Source organism: Chaetodon auriga, chromosome 11 (genome assembly GCF_051107435.1).
Source record: "Chaetodon auriga isolate fChaAug3 chromosome 11, fChaAug3.hap1, whole genome shotgun sequence".
NCBI classification, from domain to species: Eukaryota; Metazoa; Chordata; class Actinopteri; order Chaetodontiformes; family Chaetodontidae; genus Chaetodon; species Chaetodon auriga.
This window is the reverse complement of record NC_135084.1, coordinates 15994659-16022124: the sequence shown is the minus strand read 5'-3', so window position 1 is coordinate 16022124 and position 27466 is coordinate 15994659. Positions and strand designations below refer to the sequence as shown.

At 42.0% G+C, this 27466-nt stretch overlaps 1 protein-coding gene across 18 annotated transcripts in view; it reads right to left on the bottom strand.

Annotated features, from left to right (window-relative positions):
- Positions 1–27466, bottom strand: part of kcnma1a (potassium large conductance calcium-activated channel, subfamily M, alpha member 1a) — a 131880-nt gene that overhangs the window by 57683 nt on the left and 46731 nt on the right. For all 18 annotated transcript variants that reach the window (XM_076743852.1, XM_076743853.1, XM_076743854.1 and 15 more), the window contains exons 3-5: positions 15947–16008; positions 4081–4174; positions 3300–3411 (exon numbers count right to left, since the gene is read on the bottom strand). In XM_076743852.1, the coding sequence (XP_076599967.1) occupies positions 3300–3411; positions 4081–4174; positions 15947–16008 (268 nt within the window). The remainder of the gene's footprint in view (positions 1–3299; positions 3412–4080; positions 4175–15946; positions 16009–27466) is intronic.

The window sequence follows — 27466 nt, the reverse complement described above, 5'->3', positions numbered from 1 at the left end:
CCTCCCCTGAATGTACACAAAGGCTTCCTGCCAGCGACTGAAGGGCCATATAAGGCAGATGCACTTATGCCCATGTCAGGTACTGTAAGCCTCTTTCAGCAGGAAAACACAAGAGATCAACAAACAGTATGCTGAAGCACCACTAGGAGGCAGTAGCAGGTTACAATCAAAGCCATGCCTGTGGGCCACTACAGTACCAGAGACTCTCAAAGCCAGTCCAGCTTAACATCTACACTCAGGTTGCTACCATAAAGTAAGAAAACAATACACATCAATTAAATTCAGCACTTTAGGTTGTAAAATGATCTTTGTACTGCCACTTCTGAAAATAATCCAAACCAACATTGCCTACGGTTTTAATGATTATGGAGGAAAGCGTGACATTAAGTGTGAAGTTGAGTAGGGGGCTACTTGCTTCTTTCAAACAGCCATATGCTAATCCTACACCTCCAGCCAATGGGACTCTCTTGGGAGCAATGCTCAGTTCAAGCAGTTAAAGGAGATTAATTCTTTTTTCCAAGGAGGAACTCTGCAAGCCCTCTTACATTAGCCGCACATCATACTCCTCCTCTTAATCAATGTCCAATTTGCAGAGGCACATAACTTGAAATGCATACAGCATATACTTCCTCGGGTGCAGAGTAGGCGAGCACACTACCACACAGCACAGGGCAGAACCCCTATTAGCGGTCTTTTTATAATCTGAGTACACCTCCACTGGATCTCCAACAGTCTTCCCATGCAGGACCACAGCTGAAAGAGTGAAACGAGAGGTACTGTAATTATGATGTATTACACTGGCAGTGAACGAAAAGAAAAGATGAACTAATCCAATGGGGATAAGCAAACCGGCTTCATCTAGCAAACCTGTTGAGGGACAGTATATACACTTAACTAAATGAAAGTAGCACCAATTATTGATTGGTTCATTGATTAATAGGAAAACCATTATGGCCCTGTCAAGCATGCTAATATTTATAGGGGGCAATAGAGTTTAAGAAAGTGGCGTTGTCATCATTTATCATTTGAAAGCAGATCATGAATACGGCCCTGTATCTTCTAATTCTCTTATACTGATTAACTGCACTTATTTTCATGTCACAACATGGTACTGTATGCCCTAATTTCCATATCAATGCAGGCTATAAGCAGCTAATCCTGATTCCTGTCCTAACTCCTCAGAATATTAACTTTCAGCACCACATTAGTATTCTAGAAGCTATCACCAGCCTGTTACAGAGCACGCCATTTCTTAACTGCAGATCTACAAACTGTTGATTTCACAATAGAGGCTTTGCAACACTTCGTGTAACCTTTAACACATGGACAAGCACACCACCAGTAAATGTACACCAGTTATGCCAGTGGGAGTTCTGTTACTATGATGTGCTGTGGTTCTATATTGTGTCCAATGCTGGAAAAATAAGCACGCTCTAATGTTTGGAGGAGATGTCAGCTGATAGATCATCCATGCAAAAATAGTTCTGAAGATCATTCTCTATTCAAAATAATAGTAATAGAAGAAATACTTGCATATTAGTAGCTCTGGAATCTAGGACACCTCTCAAAGACAATGAATTCACACTCTCAGCTGCTGTTTATACACAACAAGCCACAATGCAGCTGTATTGTGCATAAAACGCGTCTGTGCTTTCTACATCAACCCCACATGCAGGATCTTTAATGATCACAGGTAATTATTCACTGCAGAATGTCAGACGGCAGCCAGACCACCGTTTCACAGTCTTTCATCATCCTCATCAGGGCCCAAACACCAACGGTTTTCTGGGGATGAGATGAGGACACCTTACATCATGAATACCAGAAACTGGATTACTTGACGAGGCCATGTCCAATTCATTACGCAGCTTAATAAAACTTCAGCTTCAGAGGTTAGACTTTCACAGCTTTATATTACTTCACAGATTTCATGATTCCAGTGTTCATATGAAAAACAAGAAGACAAGACACTGTGGGATAGAAGGCAGACCCTTCCTCACCCTTAAATCACTGACAGCATAGACTGTGTGTGACTAGTTTATATAATTTAATTAAGAAATAATTGCATTTTATTATAAATTAGGTCTTATTGTCATTGTTTTGGTCACCATTTCTATTCTGTTTCCAATGACAGCTAAAGGAATTACTGAGATCTGGGCAACATTGCTACCACAACATGTAAGTCAAATAGCCTTTGTCACAACAGACATTTTGACTTGTGTAGGAAAAGCACAGGTGTTACTAATAACATTAATAATTCTGCTGATAAGTGTCCCAGTAAACCCTGACCGTGAACAAGCACGCACAATACCAGGACCCTGAAACTGAAGCAGCCAGCAGTAATTTTATTATTAATGTGTGTGCTTTTCCCACTGTAACAAGCCAAAAAAAGGCCTATTACCGATAAGAGTGACACACAATGAAAAGAAGAACAAAGAAGAAAGAAAGAATGTTCCATTAAATGTATTTAAATAGTCTTGGTGGTCCAGTGTCATGCTTAGATAAATATTGGATTCGCCTTCAGCTGAGTTTCTGAAATGAAGTAATGGTTTTAAAAGTAGAGAGCAGTGCACCCAAAAAAGAAAACAGGTACAAAGAAACTCGTTTTACTGCAGTGTAATTTAGGCCACAATACTCTGAATGCACTGAGAAAAGTAGGTCGTTACATAATGCAGGTTAGGGTGTTTTCCAGTCTGCTCATGCAAGAGTGTGTGTTATATGTGTGTGTGTGTGAGTTTGTATGGGGATAACACGTGAGTTTGCGTGCACATTTTTTTTTTTTTGTTAGAGTGAATGAGCCATTTCATGGCAGTTATGGACCGCTGTGAGGTATTCCAGGTGCAACGCCTCAACAGGGCAATTACCAACGAGTCTGAAGCACACGCACACACACAAACACACACACAGAACCACAGCCCGATTCTGAGTCACTCTCACTCCCATTAGCCCATCCACTCTGCTGTGTCTGTGTTCCCGGAAACATCAGAGGAACCCAGCCCTGTCACTTTCAATGATGAGGGAAAGTTGACTGCAGCCCCGGAGCAAGAGGGCCTCGGAGACACACTCCCAGTAATGGGGAGACAGAAGGGGGATTGGGAGGCAGAGGGAGAGATGCGGAGTGATAAAAGGAAGGGTGACATGTGAAGATAGAGGGCAGAGAAAGAAAAGGAGAACGAGGAGCAGTAGAACAAAGGAGTTGAGAAAAAAATCAGAAAAATGGTGAAAAAAAAGCAAGAAAAGACAAGGCAGTACAGCGACAACGGGTTCACGAAACAGCTAAAAGAGACATGCAGACTTACCAAGCCAGCTTCTGTTTAAGTAGACGGAGACAAACACAGGAGGAACAGTGAAGAAGTCGACCACTGAGTTGACCTCCAGCCAGAACCACAGCTTGTCATTGGCCGCAATAAACTGTCAAAAGAAACGGGGATGGTGTTCAGAATGACTTGAATGAATTGAATTTTAATGTTCAACGTTGTACAAAACACCACCTCTCCATCACAGCCCGCCACTCAAACTGCATGCAGCGTCTTCCTTTGGCATCGCTGACATACTGTATAGAATGACAAAAGCTTCACCCCGCTTGCTGAGTCATGCGGATGGTTGGTGGGGTAAGCAGCTTATGAGTTTATTTATTCATTCATTCAGGATGTCAGGCTTGCGTTCGCACCACTGCAATGCTGCTCTGGCATGACAGCCATGCCAGCGACATTATTACAACAGTGTCAGTATAATCTAAAGGTACGCTGCTTGTGTATTCATAGGTGATTTAGGTGGTGCCTGCTGGTGTGTAAGCGTTGCTGGTCATCCTGTTAAAATGTTGTGTCTCAAATTATCAAAACTTCCTGATTCCAAATTAAAACTGTCCACCAAAAAAAAGATGACAGCGTGAAATAAGCTTCTGTAGGAGGCTGAAGATTTCCATGCATGTATAAGGATGCCAGCTCGCATGGCTGCGTGCATACTGTTTGTGCCAGTGTGTTTAACAGCACGTCTCTGAATGTATGTCAGTACATGCATGAATGAGTGAGTGCATGCTTGTGTGCATGTGTGAGCATGCATGCAAATGTCCCAACATACCCGCAGGCCAAAGTAAAGAAGGAAGAAGACGTTGAAGGCCATATCGATCTGTAACGTCAAATCTTTGTAGAAGTTCTGGCAGGATTCTATAGGACTAGAAAAGAGATGGAGAGATGGAGAGAAAGAGAGATAGTAAACATTATTACAGGGTCAAACACTCATGAACTGATACAGTTCTGATCCTGATCAACTTTCCTCACTTTAACTCACAGGGCTGATAGGAAACCTTTCTGTGGCAACAACAACCAGCTTGAAGCTGTCAAGGTCAAACTGTGCTGACCTGTACTTGCTATTTAAACAGACCAAATCCTTGCTAGTAAATATTTTATAGCTACTGAGAATGTAAACTCATTTGATCAAAATATTGGATTAAAACATTATCAGCAAATTGGTATTAATAATACCAACATAGTGATTTTCACTGAGTTTCACTGACACCCTGCAATTCCTCCTCTGAGCCCTAGGCGGTCACAGACCAAGATAAAAGACCGAGCTGGATAGTCAGCCACACAAAGATGAAACAGCTGAAAATAAACTGAAATTGGTAGTTAACAACAGTTCCTTTGATGTGACAGTACATTCAGCATGCATAAATTATTCAGTGTGTCAAACAAAAAATTTTCCAACAGATCTTCCCTCACATGAGAAACTCCACACAGAGAAAGAGACTGCGTAGCTCTCTCTGCTTGTGCAGTAACATGGCCGGTGTTAAAAAATGGCCCATGATGATAAATGAATCGTGATCTGTCTGCTCTGTCATATAATCCATCTTCATGTTTACCTTGTGAGGATTGACCATTAGTTTGTGGGTGCTTTCAACAAAGGCAATCATAAGCAGTGTGCCCACCCCATTCTTCACTTGGTCACACATTTTGTACCACAGTAATGAGGAAATCCCACCGTGGGGAACACATGAATATGCAAGGTGTTATGGCTGGCTATAAGGGACCTTTGGGATTGTATAGCCTGGCAAGAGAACACACACAAGGCCATTACAAGAGTACACAGTTTCAAGTCCCATGCGTTCAAATTAAACATGTAAGTATACATTTATATGCACGGAGCCCGTCGGGGCACAGTGTGAGATCCAGAATAGAGTTTTCTGCATAATGAGAACCTCCAGAGGTAAAGAGGACTGAGGCTTAATCATCTTCCAGTTAACATCAAACAGTTTATCACATGAGGATCCATTATAATAGATGACTGGGTGCAGACGTATCGCTCCAAGAGGATGATCCAGCTCCTAATTCATGAGTGTGTGGTCTGTCTCGAGCACATCCTAAGGACTCATGTGATCTTTAAGATGATGTAAAAATCGAGTTTATGCAGCAATTGCTTTAAAAAGAAACACAACTTTATTTGGTTGAAAGGCATGTTCTCAGACAGTGCCATCAGACTTTGGACAGAGGTTAATTCACTTCTGACCCCTCGAAGGAATTGACATTGATCTGGCCTAAATACTCAATTATTTACTCTCCACCAGCATCCATGTGATTCTCTGAGGCGTTAAACTAAACAAGGGTGCGAAAACAAACCTGTCATGAATCATACATACAGCCTAAGCATACACAATTTGCCTACGCAGATTAAGGGTCATTTTCTATCCATATAGTCTGCAGGGAGAGAGGCCTCGCAACCTCCTGCACACTGAAGCCCATGTGACCTCACTCCCAAAACTGATCTGAAACCACAACATTGGCTAACCCTTACAGACCTTTGTGCAAGAGGAAGCACACAAATACACCTACAAGCACATATGAGTACATACGCACACACAGATGGTGCACAGCACACTGAAGACACCATTTGGAGTGGTCACTGTGGCATTTCCCCTTGGGCCCAACTCTGGCCTAATTCTGAATAACGGCTCATCTACAGTCACGTGACCCAAAGCATTCTCAATAACACAGAGGGAGCATGGCAGCTCACAGCAGGGGCTGAGTGGTGCATTGAATTTGACTTGATTTTGCGTTATAAGATACCACAATGACTACACTCTGAGAGCCTTAATTTAGTCATTTTTCTAATCGCTGTTTGATAGTACAGCTTATCATTAACTAAAGTAGTGGGAAGAGGCATCAGGCAGACCTGTGGTTTCTCTCTTAAGCTCAGAAGCACAATAGGGAATTAAGAGTTCGTCAGCGGAGGGTGGGAGTGGTTCACACAGTCTATTATTGAGGAGCGGCTGAATGTGCTTCATAAAAATGGCGACAAGGACTGAAAAGTAAACTAGTTATACTGTATATATACGGCAGGCCATAATCTTTAACTGCATCAACTGTCAAGATAAATACTTCTTGAACACAATTCTGCATACAGAGGAGCAAATAGATGGAGTAAAAAAAAAAAAAACAAATAGACGGAATTAGATCTACTGTATGAGTAGAGCTGTGACTCATCACCTATTCACAGACAGCTTAATAGTGAGCCATCGTTTCTCTACTAACATCAAAGCAATATTTCCAAATAATGCATTTATTTAATTCAATCTAAAGCTACTGTCTCACTGCTCTCATCAACCTTGTTTCCAGCCACGGCAGGCAGCTGTTCAGCACTGGCAGACAGACCAAGTTAGCAACTAGCTGATGAAGACAGTGGAGCATTTAGCAGCTAAATAACCAGATATTTGCGTTAGGAGTCAGTGGACACCATAACAGAACCAGAAATGAGTGAATGGTCAAATGCGGCCTGGTTGCAGAATGCTAGCAGCTAGCTGTCATTCAAAGCAGCCATGCCCATAATTATGCACAACTTGAAGCCTTATTATAATTTAAATGAGTGAGATATAAAAATCACCCCTGAATGAGGAAATTAACAGAGACCAAAACCATTTTTTGTACCAGACTGTAAATGTGCTTATTTCTGCTGTCAATTTGGGCATTTTAATATGGGGTCTATGGGGATTGACTCGCTTTTGAAGTCAGCTTCAAGTGGCCACTTGAGGAACTGCAGTTTTTGGCCTGGCCTGGAAGATGTTCCTAAGTGGCAAAAATAAAAATTAAAAATTAAGATTTTTGTATAGGTATATGTATTGCATTATCAGCTGTGGCCTATAAAACACAGTCCAGTGTCCCTGAGAATAGGGTTCATACTGGATGATTCAGCAGCACATGTCCAGTGCCAACTTTCAGTGTCAGTACAGGACATAATGTGTCCAGTGTGAATGTCGTTATGTGGCACGTCCAACTTTCCCGCTAGCGACCAGAGTTTTTGTGCAATGTCTGCCCACAGAGTTCACCCATCACTTCACTGGTATAGTCTGGACAAAAGCCGGAGCATTATAAGCTCCTCAAATGTGTTATGTATCACAGGGCTGTTGTATTGGATTTCAGAATTACTTTTATTGTGGCCAACTATCTGTGTCTCTTTGCTACATAAGGAGCATGTAAGACAAGACACAATCCTGATTCCTGCTTTCAATGTCACTTCACACTCCACAACCACGAGGGATTCCTGGTCACACGCTGCCAGTGTCCTGCAGAAAATAGATCTGCCCACCGCAGTTCTTATTACTCCTTAAGCCCTGGCACAGCCTGGGGTTACACCATCCTGCCTCACAGGAGGAGGAGAGCGAGAAAGAGAGAGGAAGAGAGGGGAGAGAGAGAAAGAAAGACAGCAGCAAGACAGGGGGAGATAAAAGAGGCAGGCAGAGAAGAGAGGTAGTGACAGTCAGAGGGAGAGGAAGAGGGGAAGATGTGAAAGTGATGTGAAAAGGGAGGGGGACCAGGCTCCCAGAGGTACTGAGGAGAATTTGTCTCATATATGTTATATACTCTGCTTATTAGATAACACTAACATGTACACACACTTACATGCAGACAGATACAGGAACGGCGTTTGCCTGAGGGAAGGCTGCAGAAGATGGACTGTACGTCCATTAACATAAACTATTTCCCCACGTTAACCTCCTTGGACCAGGAACTCCTCCTGCCTCAGGAAAGCGCAGCCGGAGAGGTAAAACTCATTTGTTCACAAGGGCAAAGGAGTATGTTGATGATTTTCTAAAAATAGTCCTGAACACCTTTGGTCAGTCAGCAGGAGCCAGCCATTCGTTAGCCTGCACATGACCTTGGCTAGCTGCAGGAGCAACAGCAAGGTTGCCCCCTGAGAAAACAATAACAACAACACACCGCTGCCTGCTTGACTAATGCTCACAACGACTCCAAAATCTGAGTCATTCTTCATATCTCACAAATGTCTTACTGCTCTAGTAAGCACCTCATAAGCATCCTGGAATGGAGTTACAAATTCATAGGCTCTTTTCTTAGTATTCAAGTCACCCCATACAATCAATATACAAACCAAACAGGCAGATGTGAATGTATTTCAAATGGGATTTGAGCATAATAACTGAATGTCATGCAGCAATCTCATACCCTCTCCTGAGGGTAGTGCATGTACGTGTAAGGGACGCAGCAAGGAGGGGTCTGTGAAGCTGAAAGAAGGCCAGGTTAGTACTTAAATGACTGATTTAGGTCAAGGCACCATTACCAAAATAAGAAATACTTTCGCACCTACAAGGGCAATGGACAAATAAAACCTCCCCAGAGAGGCTAAAAGTAGATAACTCGAATTTTTCACCCAAATGCAAATGACTTGTATCCTGCTTCAAGCGTTTCCTCTACAAAGATGTTATTTATTTTAGAGTTGAAAGGATTAGTGTGTGACTGGAAATAGCATAACACTAACAGAAACCACAGCTTCATACAGTACGTCCAATAATGCAATGAAATTGAAATGAAAGAGTAAATGTTAGAAAAATAAGGACAAGAATGTTAAAGAAAAGGAGCTACAGCTTTGCAAGGGAGAAATGACACTTACACTAGTTTATGAATTTATTCAGAAGCCACTGTTACAGTACAATAGCTAAACTACACACATTTGAACACCAACCAATTAAGAGATAAAAGCTGTGGTTATATGCCATATCCAAAAGAGAGAAAAGCTTTACCAGCACACTGATTAACGCGGTCAAGCGAATTAAGTTGGCGTCGCTGTATTATTATCGCCTGGAGGGGATCGTGCCTTTGAGCATGTGTGCGTACATGTGTGCATATGTGTATCTATCTGCAGCTAATCTCACATGCTCCTGGACCTGTTCGGTCTGGTATAATTACTGGCAGGCTCAAGGACCTCATGTGCAGAAGATTCACAGTTTTTGAAAAATGTACGTTATTGACTACTCAGTTTCATACCGCCATTGACCGCTGACTCCTCGCTGCTCTTAGCCAGCTTGTTGGATACACAAGTGATCAATAACTGCTTCAGTTTGGAATCTTGTTTCCACTCGGGACACCGTTAGACTTGGTGGATTTTCACTAGGAAAATTATGTTTTGCATCACTGGTGTGCTGGAATTGTGTCCTGTTCATTCCACTACTCTGAAGTCGACATAGTAGACACACAGTCAGCCCTGCACTCCCTGTGCCGCACCCACATCTGATGGAGATCTGCACTCTACTGAGCGCCCTCTTCCAGTTTCTTCTAATTTCAGGTCATTCAATCCATTTAGACCTCCTTATGTTTAAAAAAAAACTTCAATGAGTACAAAAACAAATCTACAAAATGTATTCATCAAGTAATTATACCAAACGCTCCTAATCCCCTCATTAGGAAAAGAAATGTTTCCCTTAGGACTAAAAAAAAATTTTTAGATAAATTGCAAATCATTTATTCTGTGGCTAAATTCTTACTTTAATTTGAATTCTTATCTAAATATAATAATTGCATTTTCAAGCTGGGTTTTGAGTTCATCCCAGCACTGAGACAAGAAAAGTTAGCAAATGATTTGAAACTGAACATGGATAATAGGAAACTAATCAGTTTAGTACCTCAAGGGTCTTGTTGTTTTGACTGCTCTGCAAGCTATTATTTGAAGACTGGTGGGTCTTGGTCTGCTTCAAACCTTTGTCCAATGTGGTTCATCTGTGGCACAACTGTGGCACAAACTCAACCCACAGAAAGGTTCTGTAGTAGTACACTAGATATGTGATTTTTAGCAGGAATCTAAATGTGAATCTAAATGTGCGTGATTCATGGGCTGCTCACTCCTTAACAAAGCAATTTGCAATCTGTGTAATTATGCAAAATCATTTGGTGACAACGGTGGGGGGTACAAAATGGCAAGTTTTCATGCTGTCTCAAGCTGTTAAATTATTTATTACATATGGGATCCAGCTGAAGTCTCAAATAATATAAAAGCGGTATACAGTAAATTAATTAACAGCCATAAAATTCTTCTTATTTTCTTTTTTGGGGGGGGGCTGAAACATTGAACACTCTGAGTGGAGGCTGGAAGTATTAACATGAATTGACACTGAGGCCACAAAGGCACTTAAATCATTTCAGTTTATTAAGTTGACTGAATGTTGTGGCTCATGCTGCGTTCATGCTGTGGTCTAAAATTAGCCCTTCCGCTCAGCATTGAGGGATATCAGGCAACTGCAACAGCAAATGGCCTTTATATTGCCACGGTGACTTTGACAAACAAAGAGGCTGGACCACTCAGCGTGCACTGATACCTGAAAAAATATCAAATTGCAGAGCAATCGCTCCGGTAATTTCTTTCATTAGACTTCAATCAGTGTTTCATGCACTGAAGCTGCATTTCCCCCGACAGAGTGACAGCCAGGGTAATTTCACTCTTATTAGAATGATACTTTCCGGCTAACGTGTAATACCATTGCACTAATGTTCAGCTTCACCACACGTGAGATAAGCAGGACCCCAGAAAGGCTGCTGTTGGAACCGTCCACAGCTCATGCTCAGATCTGCAGTCTACAGGGAGAGTCTCCATGATCATAAAACAGCACTGTGATGTTCCCTAACACTCACAAAAGCTAATTATCTACGAGTGCCGTGTTAACATTTCATATTGGCTCTTTTTTCAGAGCAAATGTTGATAATAACTCTGTCATTCAGAGTGAGAAAATCTCCCTAAAAGTGTGGGGAAAAGTACTAAAATGGAGGGATTTTAGAAAATTGTTGGATATGTGGTTTTGAAATGAGTAATTTCTTACTGTGGATTTAAATCTAAAGCCACTTGGAAACGTTTTCATCTGCAAGTCTACGTGGTTTTCTCTGCTCCACTCAGGGACTCCATCCACACCTTACACCCCAAGAAGGAGAGGTCCTCATAGGTTACCCCTCATCGCGACGATGTCTGCCAAGCTTGTCTCACTGCTCAGCCATATTTCTCACCTTACCCCATTAATTAGTCATTAGGCACTGTTTCTTTTTTCAGTGCTGACATTGATCGCACACTAATGATAGAGTTACAGGCACAGGCCGCTGCTTATGAGGCCTCTTAGGCAGAGGCAAAATTGTGTTTGTGTGCCTATACATGTGTGCGCCGCCGCGAGTTAACGTGACTATGCAAGTGTGTGCATGCAGTAGTCTGTGCGTGTGGCGGGGAGGGATCGAGAGACGAGAGAAATAGAAACGGAAGTGGAGCAGGAACAAGGGCATCCCTTTAAGAGCAGCCTGCAGAGACTTTGTCCTACATTCCTCTCTATTTGTTTCATGGGAGCACAGAGGAGGGAAAAGAAGGGATGAAGGATGAGGGATGAGCCAAGGTATTAAAGCAGATTCAGATGTGGGCGGGAGAGGACGCAGTATCCTCCCATTGAAAATATCACCAAAATAGCATCAGTTTGGCAAGTGAAGTCTGCTGCAGAGGAACAGAAAAGGCAGTTATCATACATTATTATGTGCTGCACAGGACTGTGGTAAACAACCACTTTGTCAAAACAAACAGATGGACAGTCATTCTTTGAGAAGCTACATATTCATTCCCATCCATTCAAAAAAAAAACAACAACAACAACAACAACAACACTGTTGCCAAGTCAATGACTAGTAATCTCTGTGCTCAAGTGGGAGGGCAGCCAATTAACAATTCCCTCCTTTCAAACTGTCTACCTGCATCCACTGAAGGCTTTGCTGTGTTGCTCTGTGGATCTTTGCTGCAGGATATTGGCCAACAGAGCTCCTGCTAGGAAAGCCCCACCTGTCGAAACGCGAGAAACAAAGCAACTCCTGGGAGACTGGTGCCCGGCCATTAGAAAGGTGTGTTTTCGTCAGCGTTTTACCCAGTTTGTGTGTGTGTGTGAGAGAGAGACAGAGAGAGAGAGTGTCCTTGCCCCAAGGGGCTACCCTGCTTCACTGAAGTAGACATAAAAGCCCATCGTGCAGCTCCAGCCTCCCAAGGTCCAACCCACATGCACTTATTCCACCACATGTCTCTTTTTCACTGTTACCACAGGGACTGAACCATAATCCTTCCCATTACTGTTGCCTTTTTCACAGACGATTTCAGAATGATGTTCACTTCATCTGATGGCCAAAGTGGCAGTTTGGAAGAGAAGGGGGGAAGCAAACTGTTGAGCCTGAATAGTTCGTGAGTCTGTACCTCAATGTTTGGTGGAGTAATTACTGCCATTAAAAGGGTGACCTATAAATCTTCGCTCATCGATTTCCTCAGTCATTAACATTTAGTGGCAAGGAAGCTAAATGGAGAGAAGGTCATCTTTAGAGAATTTTTAGCATTTGAGCATGGGGGTATGATGAATGTGAGTCAGATCATTTATGCATGCAGTGAATGCACATGCAATCCCACACACAAGATGATAATCAGAGGGAGAGCAGATTTCAATATTTGTGTCCTTGAGCAGAATATTCCTGGAGAAAATGGACAGAAATTCAAGTTTAATTAAAGTAGAACTTTTCAGTCGAAGATTTACTTGAGATCCAACACTGAACTCTTTTCCAGCTTTGTTGTTGGACAATGGTGCTGTTCACTTGTGACAGCTAGTGTGAACGTGACATCATTCTCATAATTATAATTGGGAACCATTTGTCCTTGATGGCCCACATGACGCATCTTGGATTATTCAGAGGTTGGCAACTTAAGACATTTTTGGCTGTTTGATATTACGTATACAAGATTCTGAGAGAGACAAAAATGGGGCTTTCTCAAGAGGCCATTGAGGCAGATTTAGTGTCAGGTCGGCTCAAAGACATGGAACAATGGATGGGGAGCACGTAAGAGGCTCCAGCTCCTGTAGTGAAAGAATGGCTAGAACACAAGCCCTGCCCTGTTTAGGATGTCAAAGCTCCCGGAGTTGTGTGAACCTGCTCTGGGTTGATCAGTAGTGCCCCTGAGAGGATGTGCACACTCAAGTGACAAGCTTGAACTAATCACGATGATGAGGATAGAGAGGGCCTCAGCTTAATGGGAGCACAGAGAGATCAGGGCGATGCCTGAGGGAAGCCGACTCGCGTAGAAATCCACTCAAAGTGCATTTTAAGATACAAAATACGATGGGGAAATACTACTGTGAGCTCTGCAGCAAAACAAAAACTAACTCTCCTGTTTTGTTTTTTTTTTGCCGTGCATGTTTGATGTTCTGCATGGTACGTCTCTGCAAACCTCATTCTTTCAACCATCCTCCTTTGTTGTCTTATGGAAACTTTATCAATGTTTGCATATCTGTTAAGGAAGCATGCTAAAATGTCAGGTTAGCCTGTTGATCACGTGATGTGATTCTAGACCTCATTAACATGCATTCGAACCTTTCCATATCTGAAGCACACAGTGCAGTCAATCATATGGATATGTGGTACGATCTTCCAGTGCGTCCGATCAGGTGATATTTGCTTCATGACCAGAACATTACAAATGAAACAGCACGGCACAAGCTGTCATTTATCTTGATGGCATATTGGAGGTTTAATTTCACCCAAGCTGCAATAAATGCCTGTTGCCTGCACCCCATTCATTCTCTGTGGCTGCTAATTTTGGAAAATTTGAACAAGTTATTGATCATTCACATAGGCACTGACTGATTGAGGAAATTACTCTGCATCCCCAGTCATCATCTGAATACAAAAAGAGATTATACACTTTAGCAAGATGTCAATTTGCTTCTCAAGCCCCCCTTTTTTTCTAAAATATGGCAGAGAGAAAAATAAGAAAGGGAGCAACAGAGGGATATATAGAGAAAGATACAGGAGGAAATAAAGGTTTTTATCCTCAGGTACAAATGGGTGACTGGATTCATGCCAGGAATAATTTCCCACTTCTGCTAAGATAACACTGTACAAGTTGGATTGCATTTTAGATGTACTTATTTTGAGAATGTTACATCTCTGACCCTGTTTTAGACTCTCAGTTCCCTCAGGAGAACAATTTCAAAGTTCACAGATATTGTATGAAAGTGAAAACAAACAACAGGGAGCTAGGCAATACTTTAAGATAACATGCTGCACAACAGCCAACGCAGGAACCAATATGATGAAAAATACAATACAGTATCATGATCAACCTGTTATGGTCCATTTGCAGTCAACTTTCCATAACTGCAGGCACTACAGCAAATATTTGATGCTTTATTTTGGAAATTAATGGTGCATGAAATATTATAAAGTGCAGTCAGATGCACACAGTTAGTGTGTAGGGCATGGTGACACATCTTTGGTCATTTCATTGCCAGAGGCACATGCAACAGCTTCTACATAATTGGAAACAATACAGAAAAATCGCCTCTTTTGCATTAATTAAAATCAGTGCACTCTGAGCCGCGGTACTCCGAAGGTGAGGGGAACCATCTATTACAGGATGTTCTGCCTACTGAAGTCAGGAGGTGCAAAATTGCCTTCAGCAAACACACAGTATGAAATAGCACCTTAAATTAAATAAGACTGGGAAAAATACATGCGACTGTTCTGCTGCTTCATGCAAAAAATTACGCCATTGCCCATTGTGGAAAAAAGGTTATTCTGTATGTATGCATGCAATCAAACTCTATCTATATAGCACCTTTCAAACAAATCAAATGCAATTCAGATAGCTTGGGTAGTTCAGATAATAAAAGCAATAAAAACTATAAAATCAAAGTGTAAAATACTACACAAAATAAACGTATTTTAGCCTAGTAAACCAGTAAAATGTTAACATAATAAAATAAATAATAACGATTAACAGTGCAAAATAAAATTATGAAAATAAATAAACTAAGCATAAATAATAAAACTATACAACTATAAAAATGCTACATAAAAGCCAGCCATTAATAGATATTTTTAAGTAGGTTTATTTCATGTTAAAATTGTTTTGTTTGTTGAACAAAGAGCTGAATGTGACTACTGTACAGACAAAATACCCATTCCCATATCGCACCAGCAATCAAAGTGATTACACTGAGAGAAATATTTTTAGCTGCAGCATCTCACCACTATGGGCCAACCATGGGACTCACTGCCAAACTAACATGTCAATATCTCCACCAGAGAGAAATTCACAAGACTTCAAAAATTCAGAAAAATCCCAAAATATCCCTTTAAAAGGTACAGTTTGGGTCTGGATGGTGTGAAAGTAGCTGCAGTGGTTATCGGAGAGATGCCAGGCCTGCAATCTGTCTCTGGGTGACTGCCAGCCAGGGATACGCATAAACTGACAATACACACACACACACACACACACACACACACACATCGAGCAAGCTCCCCAACACATACTGTACAATATCTGCCTGTCTCTGTTACCATGGAAACTGACAGGCCTCCCATTGAAAAATCCTCAGATGCAGATGTGTGTGTGTGTGTGTGTGTGTGTGTGTGTGTGTGTGTGTGTGTGTGTGTGTACTGTATGTGTGTGCATCTCTGCTTGTGAGCGCTTGTGTGGGGGTGTGAATATGTGCATTAGCATTTGAGAGATTGCAGAGTGTGGAGTTAGTAAGGACGCATGTGCACCTATCATTCAGAGACAGTGTAAATGCATGCAACAAATATATGCAAACTTAATTTTGCATGTATTTCATCAGCAGAATAGCAGCTGGAGAGAAAGAAGATATGAGATTGATACTTACTCTGAAGAATCTATAAAGTATATTCCAAGGGCCCCGATGCTGAGTGCAAAGACTAACACCACCTGAGGAGAGAAAGACAGACGGAGGAGAAATTACTCTCATGCATGGAGCAGAAAACATCTTCGACTCTGCTTATGAATGTACTCTCAAAGTATGCAGGTGGGGTGGACACAATAGCCAACGCTAGTTACAGTATCTGTAATTAAACAGTGACTTCCCTCCTGTAATTTGCAGAACGGGGGACATTTTCAAAAAGCATGTGCTAAATAATGAATGCTCACCCTCTTGTCAGCAAATACAGCCTGTTGAATGCAGGCAGAGTGAAGTCAAGCCATAGAAAGCAAAGAAAGGACGCACATGTATGCACAACTGTACAGAAGAGCCGCTATAATGTGCGTCCAGAGTGTTGAGAGAAGTGCTTAGAGAGGACCACAGTTATCAAGTGTTGACATGGACTCTTCAAGTGCTACACTGAGTCAATGCTTGCATTGTGTGAGATTGTGACCCTGCAGGACTGTGGTCTGTATAATGTTTCAACGACTATATATGAGTCATATGTATAAGATAAGGCAACCTGCAGTACAAGCATCTGAAACAGCCAAAGGGAATTCAATTATTACACTTGTTTGTGAATCTATTTAAATGAATTTAAATCAGACCAGGCTATTAATGCCGCTTGGTTTCAGAAACCTGCATAACAAATGCACAGCTGCAACAATTCAAAAGTAGCATAATATATGAAAATAATGCTTATATATAATGTAAAAACATACAGCATTACATTAAAATTATGGACATCATATCAATACAGACTAAATATATCAAATACAATAAACTTGCATCATTTGTGATAATGCGATACTACAGAGGACAGTATATTATAACATAGACAAACACAGAAACTTCTATTCAAATTTAATCCTGCTGATGTGAGGAAACGAGGACCTGTTTGGATGTTAGCCATTAAACGTAACTGTCAGCTTCCTCTTGTTCCACAGCCTCGGAAAAATGGTGACATGTGCCACAATATTCCCCTCCAGCAAGCTGCACTTGCAAACATTATAGTTCACATCAGCACCATCATCATCATCATCATCATCATCACCATCATCATAATCATCATCTTTGCAACAGCTGACCAATGTAGCGATGCACAATGCTTCCTCCCCTGAGATCTTTTCTCCCATTCAGCCGTCTCACAATAGGAGCCCACTGTCCCTGCTGATTGTGCCATTCATTATTGATGATGGGAGCTTGATTACTTTCATGTGATGTTCCTTTGGATTGATCCAATGCATTGTGCCTGAGGTATTAAGTAAATACTCCCATACCCTTGCATTTTTAATGGTTTTACTGCTTGAATGGAGGATGATGGCCATCCTGGCCACACAGTTTTGCAGGGCTGGAATAACCTTACGAGCCAGAGACAATTAATGATGCTCCACACAAAGGAGATGGGGAGAAGGCTCAAGCTGAAACTCAACGATAACATCAGGCTTTGAAAGCACTTCACCGGTCTCATCAGGAAGGGAAACACTTGGCTGGAGTGCATTATCTGATCCGAATACCACCCTGTTGTCTATACAGGAATTAAAATATGCATTTTACCCACAAGATGGCCTGGTATGCTTATAGTGAGTGAGTATTTTGCAGGTGCAAGATGAACACCAAAACTGGACTGAGTAAACATAGATACAACATTTTTACACACACTGTACATGTGTACAAATTAGATAAAGCTTTCTGCGCAAAGTCTGCTAAATTGTCAGCATCAGCTGGGTTAGAAGGGGGTTACCAGATCTCTGAGGCCCGCTCCTGATCTTTGCTTAAGGTGGAAGCTACATTAGACACTACTAGCATAACACACCCAACTCTCCAACTGAAACTTTACTGGAGTATGTTGCATTGTGGGTAATGCAGGTACCAGGTTTTAACAAGGAAGAAGATGCGTGGATAAAAAAGACAATAACTCTGGTTCTGCTGCATCAACTCTGATACTTTTGTTCGTGAGTCCAATAATGTTGTAGGAGTGCAATGCTAAATCACTGGAGCACTGTTTTAATGCTGCAGAGAGAGTACTTTAAAAATAGTTTTCAACACAACCGGATTCCACAAGCTGAGTGGACATCAGCAACTTGACTACAGACGAAAGCCGTCTTTCTCAGTGAAACTTGACGCTGTCAGCCAGCCCGACATGGAGAAGCACCATTTTAAGCATGGCGCTGAAATGCATGTGTGCATTTTGTGCAGTCTGTGCTTCTATACAGCAGCGTCAAAGAGAAAGGGAGAAAGAGAGGCAGGAGAGAGAGGCGAAGAGAAGTATGGCTCAAAAGCTGAGCAGTGAACAGTGAACGGTGAACACCCAGCGATGAGCTGAGTAGATAAGAAGCATCATCATCTTAAACTGACCCAGTTATTCAACTGTGAATTCCGGTCCACCCCTCCACCCCATCCCCCCAACCTTTCTCCCTCTCTCACACACACACACACACACACACACACACACACACACACACACACACACACACACACACACACACACACACACTCTTTCTCCACACAGTGTCTACGAGGGCTAGCCATCGACCTCAAATCCACAATCTACCAAAGACAACCAAGCGAGCAAACGCCACTGCAAATCAGGACCAATGAAATAACACTCAGGGGAAACCTACAGGAAGGGTAATGTCAGAGGGGCATTCCCTACAAATGAAAGGGAGAAATTAAAAAAAGAAACTCCACAGCAATAGAGGGACTGCTAAGTATAGCTGTCGCTGCATCTGTTATAGTTGTAAATTACTTAATGAGGCTGTTTATATCCACATTTCATGATTCAAATGTGATGAGATGGCGTGAGTGAGTCATGTTTCTTAGCAACAAAGTGGAAAATGTCGGCACCGTGTTCATTCGGACGTGATGTCTATGTTTTCTCTTTAATAGCCGTGTAGGTTTTCATTGGCGTATCCCTTTCTATATTTAACGTGCAAAGCTAAATCTGTCAGATGTTTTCCGAGGTGCACTTTAGAGGGGTACTAGAAGACTGGAAGTGTAAAAGAGGGCAGCGGGAAATCGTGTGTGTGCGCGGGCACTTCAATGTGTGCGAGTCTCAGGTTCCAGCAAGTGGGCTGGAGGTGGCAGCTCTCACATGACACCATCAGAACTGTTAACACATAACACCAACTTACATGCATAAACACACGTGGGAGTCTGACGCTCTGAGTTTATCTGGAAGTCTAAAGAATTTAAGAGCTCATCACAGCTCGTTTCTGGAAGCAAAATGAAGTGGCCTGAAAACTAAGCCAAAAAAAACATCCTCCTCCAACAGGGATCCCATCTAATGACTTCCTCTGTCCCTTAAGTGCACCCTGTGACAGGGAGAAAGCAGAGTCAGGTGATGCGTGCTGACAACGTACGGAATAATCGCTTCACATTAAGGCCAACTACCCAGGTCAAGTGAGCGGTGAAACAACCCCCCCTCCCAATCTCCTCTGCATTTCACTTCAAAGTAATCCAGATGGACAGATTTCTATTTCTCTTTGTCATGTTGAGACAGTGCTGAAGACGCACCTTGTTCTAAACACACCTGGATAGAGAGAAGTGTGGTGGAAGCAGTGGTTAAAGATGGAGGATACAGATAAAATCTTCCATCATGGTATCATTTACTTAATATCCATCTAATTGTGGAATCAAATCAAATTCAGAATAAGCATGTATTTGCAAAAAATGATGCTGATGAGGTAAAATGTTGAATATATTCTCTTTGTACTGTTTTCAATTGAAGGCGGGCGTAACATTAACATTAACTAAGTACAGTAGTTATTTTAACCAAAACCATGATCTTTCCCGACCCCATACCAGGCATTTTTGTGCCTCAGCCAAACTGAACCTTGACCACAGTGTTGTCATATCATAAAATCTAAATCTTTAAATTAAAATCACCCTACTAAATTGGAGAACTTGTGTGCAAAAATAGATGAAAAAGGGTCACCCACCTTGGCTTTAGACACACAGAACGGTCACCCCATTGCCCTCTCCCATGAAAGCACTCTGTCAAAAATGCCCTTAGTGGCAATTTTGCCTTATTGGTGGGGTCAAAGGTTAAATCATCATTTTCTTTCTATTAATCGCCTCAACTTGGATTGGAGGATTGGCTTCAAAATCTTCTGTGAGCCTCTGGTAGATAATCTGGTATAATTGTGTGCAACTTGTACCACCCAAAGTCCAGACATCTTTTAAAGTACAAGTTGTCATCGGTTTATATTCCCCTGTGGGAGATTAATTTTTGGAAAGCAAAGCGATGCATTTACTTCCTGTGTAAACAGGAATTCCTCTGCCATAAAACGCATTACTTTTCGTCCATTTTATTTTTAATCTAAACAAGCCTCAGAGGTTTAAAATCAATTCATCCAAGTCTCAGGGACCCCCACTGTTCAATTATCATCTCCAATACAGCCTTCGCCCATAGCATTAGGAAGAAAATTGGGAATTTTAATCTGAAGCTATTTTAGTTAATTTATAACCTACTTGTACAAAATTTTAATAAAATCTAAAGCCTGGGGCTAATGAGGCAGCACAACTGTGATCTGATTTGCATGCTGCTATTACAGAGCTTCTAGAGGTCCACATCAAAACAAAAATCCTTGTGTGTCATGTAGTTAGGGGAAGAAATCTGATCTGAACTACAATATTTCTGTTTTTATTTCTGTCAAACACTAAAACAAAAAACTTTCTAAGAATCTTAATGGGTTTCCCAAGATTACATGAGTGGGAATCCTCAGTGGGGAGTCAAGAATGCCGGTCAGTACTGTGCGGCATCAGGATAAGCTTGTTCATTAATCCGGCCTGGCTCGCTGGGTTATCCAGAAAGAGGAGCTCCAAAATGTCCGATTGATGCCTCAGCCAGAAAGGATTTCAGAGCTCCACAGCCAAGGAGGCCTCTGGCCAGAGCAGCGCACTGTTTCTGCTTTCCTTTGGCCTTAAACACACAGCCATATACATCCGCCTTTTATAGCAGGTCTCAAACTAATGGAAAGAGCTGCAGTCAGTGTATATTCATCCATATTCAATACAGATATGCTCAGAGTAATTCACATCAGTGAAAACAGAAAACGGATGGACGGACGACTCTACAGCATCCCCTCAATCAACACACTGTCACAATGTTTGCATTGCAGAGCAAACATTTGCATCCATTACAAGTGTTTGCTTTCATAACAAATATTCCTACATGTGTCTGCCGCCAGCGGCCGTTTACACACAAAAGGAAACAGAATCACATGTCGCTGCACGAGGTGAGAGTGTGAGCTGTCTCGCTGGGGGAGTGTCAACAAATGAAACCGCCGTTAAACTTTGATGGCATACATCCATACATCAGCACACGCCGTGATCTCCCCTTTCCCTCCGGCCTCCCTCAAATGGCAGGAGGGCTTCCGGATGGCTACGCATGTGCAGGTGTGATATGACATTCAGAAAAACACTCCGTATTCAAGTCACACAATGCATAACTCAACCCAGACTACTGATTCCCAATATGTGACTTAACAGATGCAGCGCAGGCATGCCGATTCATACCAGAGCACTCTTAGCAGTTGGATAAGAATTACCAAACATGGACAGCTTTGTAAAGTCGATGGTGACTAATAATAAAAGGAGCCGCACACACTTTTGTTTTCAGAATATCAATAAGTGCAAGTGTCTGTTTAACAGACTTTTGCACAAATTTAAGGCAGAAAAACAAATATTTTTTGAGACATCTGAGAGCTGTCGTTCTCAGACAACCTTGACCAAAGACAACCCAGTCTCAGACTATCAGAGTACTGGAAAGTTCACTTCAGACTGTCTGAGGCTCAGTCTGCTGACAGATAGCCTCTGAACACTTTCCAATGACATGAATGCTAAGAGACAACTCCATTAAAATTGCACTCTCCTAATTATATGTAGCATTAAAATAGTCCCTACTTTTATAAATAAAATAGGCAAACAGAACACAATAGTTTAGTCTGTTTGCTCGTCAGCATAGCAAAGCCAATCATACGTCCAGACTTTTAATTCATAAATTATGAGAGGAGTGAAGGACAGAAATAGGCAGGATAGAAGCTGAAGCCTAAGTAAGTCGTGCACTGGTTTGTGTGTGTGTCTGAGTTGTTTTCATCATCCAAATCCACTGTAGACTCCCAGTCACAGTCAATTATAGTAAAGTCTAATGGAGAAGAGTGGAAGACCAAAAGAAAAACAAGATGTAAGAGACAGGAATGAACCAGGATTCTTTATGAAACATCTACAATCAACACCAAAGTAGAATTTCAGTGCCGGAACGTAAATCCAGATGGCCTGATACATCTAATCTGCTGTTATTTCTTCTCAGTAGCTGCTGAACATGCAAGGCTATTTTGAAGAAAATAGCTTTGATATTTGATTTGTGTGGTCAGAGTGGAGGAGGGGAAAATAGGCTTCAACTGATCCACAGCGCTGTCTCTGGTTTCTCTGTTCATATCTTCTCCTCCCACAGCCAGCTCCTTTTGTGTTACCGTCCAAGGTCATGCGGTGACTCTCTCTGAGGTATGGACCAGGTGAATAGAGAATCAGCAGAAGGACGTCATTCATCCGCATTTCTCACTATTCAAGGCACAGTCAAGGGCTGTGTTTCACAAACAGATGAACCTATACTGACAGAGGTAGAATTGAAATGGCAAGATATTTAGTTCATTTAATCTTTAAGTTCATATTCTCCTCACTGGTTGTAGATAATGTGATGTATTGCAGATGGTCATCACATTAAATTGCCTTGATTCTGGTACAGCATTATCAAATTTTCACTGATTAGTGAAATTACACATTTTCACTGTCATTACTATCACTGCCGCCATGACTAATGGTTGTTTTGAGCACCACAGGAGCCACTTCCTACTCTCCTCATGTCCCTGCAACTTCAGTAACTTCCTGTCGCTCTCTTCTTGCTCCTGTCAGCCATGACCACCACGGCAGGAAGAACCCCTCCCTGAGGCAAGAGGGGCTGATTCAGCTGCAAGGAAGCAGACACGACTAAATTGTTTTGGATGGCGTGTTGATGGAAAGAGACTGACGGACAGACCCCGCTGAGAGACAATCACGATTCTATCAGCCGATCTTTAACTTCCTGGTTGGTGTGAAAGCTTCTCATTTATTTGAATCAGACATTGCAAAACTTGAAAGGCGATACTACTGGGACTATGCCTGAATCTGATGTGTGAAAATACAAACACGGTGTGAAATGTAACACTTTCAGAGCGCTGACTCAGTTTAAAATGAACTTTGGCACCGTCAACAGGACAGGTGCAAACCAGCAAGCCACAACGAGCAGACCTAGAATTTATGGACGGCCGCGGTTAATATGCTGGTTTGCATGTTTTGTGATACCCCAACACACAGATGTAAAAAAACAACAGAGCTCTGCAACGATTAGACGATTATCTGATGGGTAATAGCTTTTCTTTGTTTGTTTGTTTTCTAATTGCCACAATCCTCACATTCCAATTTCTAAAACTGAGTATTTGTTAATTGTCTTTGTCTTAATTGTACACTAAATATTTTAGGAGCGGATTAATCGATTAGTTGAGAAAATAGTCTTCAGATGAATCAATAATTAAAAACGATCATTATTTATAGCCTTAATATTATGTATGCACTATGTACTTATGCAAAATTACATGAAGAGGTTCAGGATACACAGCTAGTCCATTTACATAACTACCAACTACAAAAACCTGGGAACTGACAACATAATTTAATTTACTGTTGGAACAGCATACAGTGCTTTATTTCATCTTATACAGTCACTCCAGGAAATGATTGTAAATAAACTGACAGCCCCCCCCCCAATAAAGTTTTTCATCTCTGAAAAAAAAAAAAAAAAAAAAAAAGCATCTCATAAATCCAACACAACCGCTGATGCTGCACCCTTGGAATTGGCTCCATTTAACCCTGGTGGCCTTTATGAGACAGACGCGCACATATTGTTGTACCTAGGCAACAGAGGCAATGATTGACGGGGGAGAGGGCGGGGAGGGGCTCGGTACGAAGGAAAGCCTCTCAGGTCTGACAGGATGACAGCTCCTAAAATGAGCATCTGTCAGTGGGAGATGAAGAGGAGGCCTGTGGGGATCTGTTACAGACGGACACGACAACCTGTCTGAAAAATCTCCTCTAAAAGTTCCTCTATGGCATCATTAATTCATGAAAAAGAAGATGTTTTTTTTAGCTACTTGTGCACAATGAGAGATGCGTCTCTGTTGAATTAAACCATCCTAACAGAGGTGGACTCTGAGATGTACAGTATGCTCTAGATACAAGAAGGGCAGGTCACCCGTCCTCTACAGCGTCCTGTGTCTAATGGCTGCCTTCCCAAGAGACCAGCTGTGTGACCATGACCTTGAATGTGTGCAGAGGACTCCAAAAGGACAGAAGAGGAGAGGAGACAAAGAGGGAGGAGATGGAAAAGATGGAGGTGATGATGACAGGAGATAGAGGGAGGGATGAGAGAATATTAGAGATAGCCCCCCCCCCCTTCCCCCTGTGGGACATGAGGAGCATTAAGAGGTGGCAGAAAATGGCTTGTGGCAGAGACAGAATGAGAGCGAGAGAGCAACTGAAGAGAAAGACGAGTGGAGGGATGGAGAATATTAGAGCATGTCCTCCAGGCACAGCAAGAGCTTAAATGCCACAATGTGCACGCGCGTGTGCACGTGTCCTCACCTCTTTGTGTGTGCTCGTATCATATGTGTGCGTCTTCAACCTCTACATGTGTTCAACCTTTGTGTGTGTGCGTTTGTCCGTGAGACAGAAGGGAGGACCCCCACCGGGATCACGCCAGAGCAGAGAAGACGAGGGGATGCATGTGACCAGCCTGCAAAGAGCCGCTGACAGCATTGGAGGGGAAAATTCTGCTGCTCAACCATCATATCCATCCTCCACCCGACATCCACCGCATGAGCTAATAAATGGTTCCTTTTGAAAACTGCAGCATATCTGCGGAATATCAAATGGGGCTTCACAGGAAGCTGCTGCCACTGTACTGTGTTACCACGATGTACATTATGCATATGTACAGTAGCTAGAGGGCAACATTATTTTTAGGGACTGTTCAGTTGTTGCAGCAATGCTAACTGAGTGGTAAGTTAGCCGTGTATTAAAGATTTAATGTGGGAGTTCAGTGGAGGCTCTCTGTGACATAACACCACAGACTGATGAAATCTGGCTAAAGTGTGGCTTTTCACTGCAGGATATCACAGGTCTGCAAACTGGTTCCCATGCCTCAGGGCTTCAAGAGTGTCAGTGTGTTTGCCACTGCCCACAACTTAGCCAGAGCCTCATGAATGGAGCTTCCAGGAGGATCCTGTACCCGGACCCAATTTTTGGTTTCACTGCTGAAGGAAAAGACAATAAATCCAAAAAAAAAAAAAAAAAAAAAAAAAAAGAGAGAGAGTTTCAACACTTTTGCTGCTTAAATTTGCCAATGGGAACTTCATCTGTCCCTTATCTATGCTGACTGTCCCAGCAGGAAACCACTGAAATAAGCCATGATAGATTAAGCAGACCAAAAATCTTAATCAAAGGATACACAGCAGCATCATATAATAGAAATGACCCTGACAGTTCCTGATGCAATTCTGATATTCTCAATTCAGATTTGCCCTCTTGTGCATGTCATGTAAAAATAAAACCAGACAATTTGTGAGACACACCGTCCCCCTTTCAGTCCAGCTTTCCAGAACACTATTCAATCTGATAAGGGGTTGTTGAGTATCATTTTTCCAAACATGGGTGTTCCCAGCTCTTGTCGTGGGCAGTAAATGCGCTGTTGCAGTTACTGTTTGCCCTTAGCGAGCTTGATCTGCTTTACTCTGAAACTGTCAGAATCATTACAAACAGAACACTGTCGCTTGATCATTTTCCAGCTGAACAAACTGTTACTTCCTCGGAGAGTTGTACAGGTTTTTCCTTTTCATTTAACAATTTGAAGTACCCAGCACTAAGTTCCCTCTGCTCTAATTTGCCCGTAGTGCTGCTATTTTCAGAGGAAAGTATCTACTTGCCAGATTAGGTCATACATGAATTTGCATATTATTTTTGCAGCACTCGCCGTTCTCGTGGAGGGAGGAGGCTTCAGTTGTTTTGACATGGTTGTCATTATAAACCTTTCTGGGTAAATCAGCCATATTAATAGAGTGTCAAACATAGCTGAGTCAAATCAATAACTGCAATCCCTGTGGTTGCTAGATTTGTCACTCTGCAGACGTTATGTGAGCAGGGGGTGACATGTCTAGCAGACAGTCGCCAGGTTAGGAACAGTAGTTAGCACGATTGTGAAAGGTGGAGCCCAATCTGACTTATTCCAAAACATTGACTGACCGGCACTACTGTAAGTTGCTTTTGACTAGATGAGAAATGGCAAGACTAAAGGCTTTTTTGGCGGAATCCCTCACTTGGACCGCTGCCTGATGATCAACTGACCCACGTAAATGTCCCACTGGTCCATCAACAGTCCTTCCTGCTGAACCTTGGAAAGATAAGAGCTGCTCTTCATTCAGAAAGATGTGATGAAGAGGAACTTTGGTGATTACGTTTTGAAATAGTTGCACACAGACAGTTCTTACTAAATAGTGTTATTTTAAATGATAAGCAAAGAGAGAATTTGTCAACATAAAGTTAAAAAATAGACTTTGTGGTAATATATTTAAGCTGATAGTAATTTATTCATACAATTCAGTGAAATATGCATTACCACTGAATAAGGCCCCTACCTCTGGTAATTCATGCACCCCTGCAGGCCTCAGATTGAATCCTATCAAAGCCTCGTCTTTTCTTGCCCTCCCTGTAACCCATTAAGCTTGACTAAAAAGAAAATACTTGATCTCCCATAAGACCTCTCCTCAGACATCAACCATGCAGGGAATTCTTTCAGCCTCACAACATGACACTGAGTGGGGCTGCTCCTCTCAGGTGTTTGTTCACAAACTAGCCCCCGATTGAAACACAAATCTGCAGGCAGTTTTCCTGGTTTTACGAGGAGATGTCGAGGAGCACTGCGACTTGTCACCGGCACCCATGCTACTATTGATTCACATCTTCAGTGCTGCTTTACACAAACTCACACAAAGTGGCTGCATTATAGTTTAACAGTCGCGTTTGATAGACAGTACAAGAAAGAAGTGCAGACAGGCTAGAAGAATAAAAGGCTGAAGGTGCATCATGTTACTCAAAATCAGAGTAAATATAATGATAAATACACATATTTCTGCTCAGTCCTTCAAGTTACTGGGATCTGTAAACACCTTAGTCAAATTCATTTTGCTCCTTGATTTTTTATTGCAGTATTGTTAGGAATACAATTGTGCCATGGATCAACCAATAGCCAGCTTGACATTTACATAACTGGCACAATTATTCCATGGGAACAATGAAAAATGACCACTCTATGCACAGTAAGAAAACAAGGAGGAAGGAAAGTCTGCTGTGTGAATACTAAAAGGATGTCCAGGCACC